The 9,838-nt window shown below is 38.0% G+C and overlaps 1 protein-coding gene across 1 annotated transcript in view; it reads right to left on the bottom strand.

Moving 5' to 3' along the window:
• Nucleotides 1–5,373: 5,373 nt before the first annotated feature.
• The window catches only part of LOC131906573 (protein bicaudal D homolog 1-like), a 61,186-nt gene continuing 56,721 nt past the window's right edge, over nt 5,374–9,838 (bottom strand). The window contains exons 2-3 of the mRNA XM_059257182.1: nt 7,443–7,578; nt 5,374–5,381 (exon numbers count right to left, since the gene is read on the bottom strand). Coding sequence (XP_059113165.1) covers nt 5,374–5,381; nt 7,443–7,578 — 144 coding nt within the window. The remainder of the gene's footprint in view (nt 5,382–7,442; nt 7,579–9,838) is intronic.

The following is a 9,838-nucleotide window of genomic DNA, read 5'->3' as shown; positions in this document are numbered from 1 at the left end:
CCCAGATGCCTAAAGCCAATGTAAAAATCACTAACAGCCAGGACAATATCTCTGCAATAAAGCCCAACAACCCTAATACACCAAGCCCTGAGTATTCCAACATAGCTGAAGCATAAGAAGAAGAGCTTCAAAGAGCCTTTATGGATATGATAGAGATACTTAGGGAGAAAATTAATAAATAGCTTTTTAAAAAATCTATGAAAAAATAAAAAGTGGAAGGAAATGAATAAAACCATTCAAGACATGAAACTGGAAATAGAATCAATAAAGAAAACTCACACTGAGGGAATTCTGGAAATGACAATTTTAGGAACTGGAACAGGAACCACAGAGGTAAGCGTCACCAACAAAACACAAGAGATGGAAGAGAGAATCTCAGGCATTGAAGACATGATAGAGGAAATGGATACATTGGCCAAAGAAAACGTTAAACATAAAAAATTCCTGGCACAAAACATCTAGGAAATCTTGGATATTATGCAAAGACCAAATCTAAGAATAATAGGAATAATAGGAATACAGGAAAGAGAAGAAACCCAGGTCAAAGGCACAGAAAATACTTTCAACAAAATCATAGAAGAAAATTCCCATAACCTAAAGAAGGAGATGCCTATCAAAGTACATGAAGCATACAGAATACCAAATAGACTGGACCAAAAACAACAACAACAACAAAAAGTCCTCTCAGTACATAATAATGAAAACACTGAAGTGTAGCTAAAGTTTTCCTGGTTCTGTTCAGCTCTTGCAGCCCTGTGGCCACTTGGACCAAAGTAAACACACAGAGACTTATATTACTTATAAACTGTATGGCCGTGGCAGGCTTCTTGCTCTCTAGTTCTTATATCTTAAATTAACCCATTTCCATAAATCTATACCTTGCCACATGACTCGTGGCTTACCAGTATCTTACATGTTGCTTCTCATCACAGTGGGTGGCAGCATCTCCCTCTCAGCCTTCCACTTCCCAGAATTCTCCTCTCTGCTTGTCCCGCCTATACCATACTTCCTGCCTCGTTACTGGCCAATCAACGTTTTATCAATCAATAACTACAACACATTTTCATAGCATAAAGAAAGACATTCACAGCACTTCTCCTTTTCTTTTTTTCAAAAAGGAAGGTTTTTAACTTTAACAATAGTAAAATTACATATAACAAAACAATTATCAAGCAAGAATTATACTATTTAGTCTATTTGTATTTGGCAAAATTAAAGAAGATATCCTATATTTGTGAGTTTAAGGTTTTATATCTAACTTATCTTTTATCATAACTAAGAAAATTATAACTATCTACTCTTCAACTACATCAAAGACCTCAGAAGGATATAATATTAACTGAGAAATGGGAGAAGGACACAAGCAACTTTTGGGAGTCTTGTAATAGTAGACAGAGACAGCTGGCAGCCTGGACAGTCATCCAAAGTTCCTTTGTAAAGTTGGGGCATCTGTCTTTAGCCCACAGGTCTAGAGTCTCTCAGTCACTTGTATCAGTAAGCCACGAGCCACATGACAACTTATAGATTAATAAAAATGGGTTAATTTAAGATATAAGTACTAGATAACAAGAAGCCTGCCATGGCCATACAGTTTATAAGTAATATAAGCTTTTGGGTGATGTGTAGCTAGAGTTTTCCTGCCTGGCCCACAGTCAGGACAAATCTCTCTCACCTGCCAGTCCCACAGCCTCTCAGACCCAACCAAGTAAACACAGAGATTTATATTGGTTACAAACTGTATGGCCGTGGCAGGCTTCTTGCTAACTGTTCTTACAGCTTAAATTAATCCATTTCTATAAATCTATACCTTGCCATGTGGCTCGTGGCTTACTGGCATCTTCACATGCCGTTTGTCATCGTGGCGGCTGGCAGTGTCTCTCTCACTCAGCCTTCCACTTCCCAGCTTTATTCTCCTCCTTGTCCCGCCTACACTTCCTGCCTAGCCAATGGCCAATCAGTGTTTTATTTATTGACTAATTAGCAACACATTTGCCATACAGAACGTCCCACAGCACTTCCCCTATTTTTTTTTTCAAAAAGGAAGGTTTTAACCTTAACAAAGTAAAATTACATATAATTTGGGAATTTGGACGTAGCTTCTCTTACTACTTCCTGCTGGAGGGGGGCGCTGTATCTTATGGGGAAACAAAGAAAATTTTAGAATTATGGAATAGTCCATGAGGGTGTATCGTCTGAGCCAGTTGCCTTCAAATCGTTCTGGATGTTGGATCATTTGGGCCATGGTGTCATCGGAGACCTTCAGGGGGTCTTGGCTGGTCAAATCTGATGTATCTTAATCTGGAACAAATCCATAACCTTTGGCTTTCTGTGGGAACAAAAGCAGAGTCTCCTTTCCAAAGCAACATATCCTTATATCCAAATTTTGAAGTCAAGGTACCTTTAAAATATACATTTTGGCATAACTCAACAGCTTTTACAATCAAATGTTTTTCTGCAGTTAAAAATCCCCAAAACAACACATTCCAGATTCTCTGTGTAATATCCATTTTTATGTGGCTTATTTTTTATACTACCTTTACTGTCTCTTTAAAGACTTTATTTTTAAAAACTATTTATTTCTTTATGTAACTGTATATATTCCTTTTTCTTTCTCTTTCAAGCCTATGTACATTTTTACACACATTGTAAACTATTACATCTGAATCTGTCTTATTGTAAATCTATTGCCTTAAACTGCAGCAGCTGTGGCTGCTGGCTCTGCCCACCTCAGCTTCCCAACATGGCGGTGGTAGTTTACCACCAGCTCTGGGAGCTATCATGGGTCTATGCTTTTATCCAAGCAGCATGTAGCCCAGAAACCTCTTTTTTTGTTTTGTACTAGCAAAGTCTAAATCCACCATGCAGCTTAATGTGCCACTTGCAGAGGCCTCATTCCTGCCATACTGCAGGTCGAGCACGCACGCTAGGAACCCACCAGTAGCTCAAACCGGCAGCTGCCGCTCATTTGAGAGAGACAATTAGGAACTGTTTTTAGCTCCGTTTTAGAATCTTTTTTCTCAGGTTTTAGGTGCAAACTCTTGCCACCACGTTGGACGCCATTTGTAGCTAGAGTTTTCCTGCCTGGCCCACAGTCAGGACAAATCTCTCTCACCTGCCAGTCCCACAGCCTCTCAGACCCAACCAAGTAAACACAGAGATTTATATTGGTTACAAACTGTATGGCCGTGGCAGGCTTCTTGCTAACTGTTCTTACAGCTTAAATTAATCCATTTCTATAAATCTGTACCTTGCCACGTGGCTCGTGGCTTACTGGCGTCTTCACATGCCGTTTGTCATCGTGGCGGCTGGCAGTGTCTCTCTCACTCAACCTTCCACTTCCCAGCTTTATTCTCCTCCTTGTCCCGCCTACACTTCCTGCCTAGCCAATGGCCAATCAGTGTTTTATTTATTGACTAATTAGCAACACATTTGCCATACAGAACATCCCACAGCAGTGATGTTATAAGTGGGCTGTGGGACTGCAGGAGCTTGGAAACTTCAGCAACACTAAAGAATAGAACAAAGAAAGACTATGAAAAGCTGTAAGGGAAAGAAACCAAATGACATATAAAGGCAAACCTATTAGAATTATACCTGACTTCTCAATGGAGACTCTAAAAACCCTAAAGGCCTATACATACATGCTGCAAACTCTTAGACACCACAGATGCCAACCCAGACTACCCAGCAAAACTTTCAATCATCATAGATGGAAAAAATAAGACATCTCATGATAAAACCAAATTTAAGAAATATCTATATACAAACCCAGCCCTTTAGAAGGTGCTAGAAGGAAAACTCCAAACTAAAGAGGTTAGCTACTCCAAAGGAAACACAGGTAATAATTACTCCCAGACCAGCAAACCAAAGCAGAGGAAGCACACAAACACACACACACACACACACACACACACACACACACACACACACACACTACCACCACCAACAACAACAGCAACAAAAATGACAAGAATCAACAATCACTGGTCATTGATATCTCTCAACATCAATGGTCTCAATTCCCCAATAGAAAGACACAGACTAACAGAATGGATGCAAAAATAAGATCCATCCTTTGCTGCATTTAAGAAACACATCTTAACATCAAGGATAGCTATCTCCTCAGGATAAAATAATGGAAAAAGATATTCCAAGCAAATGAACCTAAGAAGCAAGCTGATGTAGCTATTTTAATAACTGAAAAAAAAAAAAAAACAGAGTTCAAACCAAAACTAATCAGAAAAGATAGGGAATGGCCCTCCACACTCAAAGGGAAAGTCCACCAAGAGGACACTGAAATTCTTAACATCTGTTCATCACACACAAAGGCACCCAAGTTTGTAAAAGAAACACTACTACAGCTTAAATCACACAGTGATAGTGGGAGGAAGACTCTATTAATCCGCCCTCACCAATAGACACGTCATCCAGACAAAAACTAAACAGAGAAATGCTGGAGCTAACTAACCTTATAAATCAAATGGACCTAATACACATCTATAGAATACTTCACTCAAACACAAAAGAATATACTTTCTTCTCAGAACATCTTGGAACTTTCTCCAAAATTGAACACAAAGTCAGACACAAAGCAAGTCTCAACAGATACAATAAAATTTAAATAACTCCATATGAGACCACCACAAGTTAAAGCTGGATATCAACAATAAGAGAAACAACAGAAAGCTCTCAAACTCATGGAAACTGAACAACTCTCTACTAGATTAAAAGTGGGTCAAGGCAGAAATTAAAAAGACTTTCTAGAATTGGATGAAAAGGAATTCACAACATAGCTGAAAGACCCTAGCCCTTCAGGCTTACACCCCCAAGCCTCAGAAAGAGAGAAACTTCAAGCACCAGGAAATGAGAAACTAAAAATCTAGTTCCCAGGGCAACCTGACTCAGCCACTACTCAATCACCCCTGTAACAATATCACAATGTAAAAAGATTTCTGTTAAGAGATGTGCTCAACTGTGACTGGGATAGTTGCAGGTGTTCCAGGAGGGACCACCGTGACCTGTATGTAAGCTCCACTCCTGCCCTGATACCCCCCTTGAGGTTTACGTAACTGTACCCCCTCTGTGATCACCCTGTGATCAGACCACGAAATTGTATGGGAATTGTAATCTTATGGCTTTTATGGGTTTTTCCTTTAAAAGCACCCATGTGTCTACAGTAAGATGCGGCCCTTGCTCTTAGGAGCAAAGTTTGCCCTTCTATATAGAAGCTTAATAAATCCTCGTGCTGTTGCATCAACTGGACTGGAGTCGGAGTTCTTGGGGTGCCCACTTGAGACCCTAAACTTTGGGGTCCAACAATACCCAAATTTATGGGACACAATGAAAGTGCTTTTAAGAGGCAAGTTCTTAGCACTAAGCACCTACATAAAAAGAAATTAAAAAGAAAGTATAGAGATATCATACTATTAACTTAACAGAACACCTAAAAGCTCTAAAACAAAAATTCACATCCAAAAGAAGTAGATGGCAAGAAATTATCTAACTTGGGGCTGAAATCTATAAAATAGATTTCAATTTTGGACAAAGTTCCAAAAAATACAAAGAATCAATGAAATGAAGAGTTGGTTCTTTGGGAACACAAATCCTTATCCAAATTAAATAAAATACAAAGAGAGAAGATCCAAATTATCAAAATTAGAAACAAAAAATAGGACATAACAACAGACACTGAGCAAATCTAGAGAATAATAAGGATATACTTTAAAAACTTGTGCTCCACCAAGTTGAAAAATCTAAAAGAAATGAATAATTGTCTTGATATGCACCATTTACCAAAGTTAAATCAAGATCAGATAAGCAATTTAAACAGGTCTGTAACTCCCAGTGAAATAGGTACAGTCATTAAAATCTTCAAACCAAAAAAAAAAAAAAAAAAAAAAAAAAAAAAAGGCCAGGGACAGGTGGTTTTAGCAAAAAAATTCTACCAGACTTTCAAAGAAGAGTCAAAACTCCTCAAATTAGTCCACAAAATAGAAACAGAGGGAGCACTGCTCAATTCATTTAATGAGGCCACAGTTACCTGATACCCAAACCACATAAAAACCCAACAAAGAAAGAGAATTATAGGCCCATTTTTCTTACGAACATAGATGTAAAAATACTCGATAAAATACTTGCAAACTGAATGCAAGAACACGTCAAAAAGATCAGCTATCATGATCAAGTAGGTTTCATCCCAGAGCAGGGATGGTTAAACATACATAAATCAATAAGCATAATCTACCATATAAAAAAGCTAAAAGACAAAAGCCATATGATCATCTCAATAGTTGCATAAAAGGCCTTTGACAAAATCCAACACTCCTTCATGATTAAAGTCCTGGAGAGATTAGAGATTGGAGGGACATACCTAAACATAATAAAGGCAGTTTACAGGAATCCCATAGGCAACATCAACTTAAATAGAGAGAAACTCAAAGCAATTCCACCAAAATCAGCAACAAGACAAGGTTTTCCATTCTCTCCATATCTAATCAATATAGTAATTAAATCTTTTTTTTTAATCCTTAAGAAATTAATTTATAATAATCAGGGTAAGACAGTCATTCATTTTTAATGTAACATAGAAGACACTGAGATCCCACTGTGCTAAGTGGACACAGGATTAGGAAGCCGTGGCACTCCTGACATTACGGGAAAGACAATTCTTTGATGGGGGAAGCTTTCCAATGTAGGGTGCTTAGGAGCACCCCAACCTCTGTACAATGATGTCAGTAGTATCCCTAAGTCACGGTACTGAAACTGTCTCTTCATGTTGACAAACATCCCTAGGGGCAGAACTGGAAAGTACTGGTTTCCAGGACTACAAGAAAAGAAATACAACTGCCAGCTATGATTCCACTGTAGAGTCAATGGTGATGCAGTAGAGTTACATTCCAGTTTTGATTCAAATACACATCATGGCTAGAACTAGGTGAATTATACTAGTGTTTGTCTGACAGTGAGCGACCTAATACAACAGTCACATAACACCTGTGACAAATAAGCCCCGGAAACATGGCTCTCTTTGGTGAGGGATGGCATTAAGTACAAAAAAGCACTGTATTTTGAAGAATTCATATGGAAAAAGTAAATCTCTCAGCATCTTTATATTAATTAAGCTATCTGGGTTTACTTACTGGATGAAATACAGTTTAAACCAATTTTACCTGTTCATTTTATGGTTTTGAAGTATAGCTACTAAGAAACTGTACATATGTGATTTGTATTGCAATCCATTGAATGGCACGTGTCTAGATGTGACATGATTTAATACTATTCCTTAACAGAATCAACCTTGAGTTTCTCGGGCCACAGAGAGGCCAGCCCGAGAGGTCCGATCATAACTCCTTGTGGAGCTGCAGAGGCTCTTCCGCTTCTTTCGGCCAGTTACTCTTGATCCAGCGCTTTACCCTGAGCGTTTCAACCGGCTGTTGATTTACCTCCCTGTGGCTGCTCAGCACTCTCCCACACCTCTGCTTCATTCACACACTCCGGAACTTTCTTTGCAGAAGCTTGAGATGTAGGAGCATCCATCATACTTAGAAAATCAAAAGCTGGAAGAGGAGGCTTCCATTCCTGAGCCGATGAAATCGTGAGAGATTAGAAGCGGGACTAGTACTTAAATCTTAACTAGAGCAATAAGACAACTAAATGAGATCAAGGGGATACAAATTGGAAAGGAAGAAGTCAAAGTATCTTTATTTGCAGATGATATGATATACATAAGTGAACGGAAAAATTTCACCAGGAAACTCCCCACAGCTGATAAACACTTTCAGCAAAGCAATTGGATACAAGATTAACTCACAGGGCTGGAAAGATGGCTCAGCAGTTAAGAGCACTTGCTGCTCTTCCAGAGGAGCAGAGTTCAATTCCCAGCACCCACATGACAGCTCACAGCTGTCTGTAACTCCTGTTCCAGGGTATCTGATTCCTACATACAGACATGCTTGCAGGCAAAACACCAATGTATATAAAATAAAAATAAATGAATTATTTTAAAAAATTTTTAAAAGATTAACTCAAAATATCATTAGCCCTTCCAAAATACAAATGATAAATGGTCTGAGAAAGAAATCACAATAGACTCAAATAATATAAAATATTTTGGAGTAACTCTAACCAAGCAAGTGAAATACTTGTATGATAAAAACTTTGAGTCATTGAAGAAAGAAATTGAAGAAGACAGACACCAGAAGAATGAAAGGTCTCCCATGCTCATGGATCATTAGGATTAGTATAGTAAAAAATGGTCATCCTATTAAAAGCAATCTACAGATTCAATGCAATCCCTATAAGAATTCCAACATAATTCTTCACAGACCTTGAAAGGACATATGGAAACAAACAAAAAAACAACAAAACAAAACAAAAAACAGGATAGCTAAAACAATCCTGAATTGCAAAAGAACTGCAGGAGATACCACTATTCTTGACCTCAAATTGTACCATACAACTATAGTAATAAAAACAGCATGGTGTTGGCACAAAAATGGACAGGTTGATCAATGAAATCAACCAGACATAATGCCATGGAATATTCCTTCTGTATGCTGTGTGAATATATGTCACTATGATTGGTTTAATAAACAAACTAAATGGCCAATAGCTGAACAAGATAAAGTTAGGTGGGAAAGCCAAACTGAGAATGATGGGAAGAAGGATGGAGTCAGGAGTCACCAGCCAGATACAGAGGGAGCAGGAGATGAACTTGTCATGCTAATAAGGGAATATGGATTAACTTAAAATATAAGAGCTAGTTAGTAATAAGCCTGAGCTTTTGGCCAAGCACTTATAGTTTATAATAAGCCTCAGTGTGTTTATTTGGGAGCAGGTGATCAGGACAGAAAAACTCAGCATAAATCAACTACAACATAAATCTACACACCTATGGACACCTGACTTTTGATAAAGAAGCCAGAAATATATAGTGGATAAAAAACAACATCTTCAACAAATGGTGCTAGTCAAACTGAATGGCTCTAGGCAGAAGGATGCAAATAGATCCATGTTAATCACTGCACAAAACTCAACTCCAAATGCATAAAGAACCTCAACATAAAACCAGATACACAGAACCTGATTAAAGAGAAAGTGGGGAATATCCTTGAACTCACTGGCACAAAAAAAAAAAAGACTTTCTGAATAGAACACCATTAGCACAGGCACCATGATTAACAATAAGTGGGACCTCATGAAACTGAGAAGCTTCTGCACAGCAAAGGGCACCCTCATTCAGACAAAGCAGCAGCCTACAGAATGGGAAAAGATGTTTACCAACTACACATCTAATAGAGAGCTAATATCCAAAATAGATAAAGAACTCAAGAAACTAGATATCAATAAAACAAATAATCCAATTAAAATTAAAAACAAAAAATTTTCAATAGAGGAAATTCAAATGGCTGAGAAACACTTAAAATGTTCAACATCCTTAGCCATCAGGGAAATACAAATCAAAAATATTTTGAGATTTCATCTTACACCTATCAGAATGGCTAAGATCAATAAAACAAGTGACAGTTCATGCTGGCAAGGATGTGGAACAAGAACACTCCTCAATTGCTGTTGGAAGTGAAAACTTGTACAGCCACTATGGAAATCAATACGTCTATTCCTCAGAAAGATGGGAATAGATCTACTTCAAGATCCAACTACACCACTCTTTAGCATATGCCCAAAGGATGTTTCATCCTACCACAGAAACACTTGTTCAACCATGTTCATTGCTGCTCTCTTCATAACCGTCAAGGTTGGAAACAACCTAAATGTTCTTCAATAGAAGAATGGATTAAAAAAAAAAAGTGGAACATTTACACAATGGAGTGTTATATTG

Source organism: Peromyscus eremicus, chromosome 3 (genome assembly GCF_949786415.1).
Source record: "Peromyscus eremicus chromosome 3, PerEre_H2_v1, whole genome shotgun sequence".
NCBI classification, from domain to species: Eukaryota; Metazoa; Chordata; class Mammalia; order Rodentia; family Cricetidae; genus Peromyscus; species Peromyscus eremicus.
Note: the sequence above shows the minus strand (reverse complement) of the source record. Positions and strands in the feature narration are given on the sequence as shown.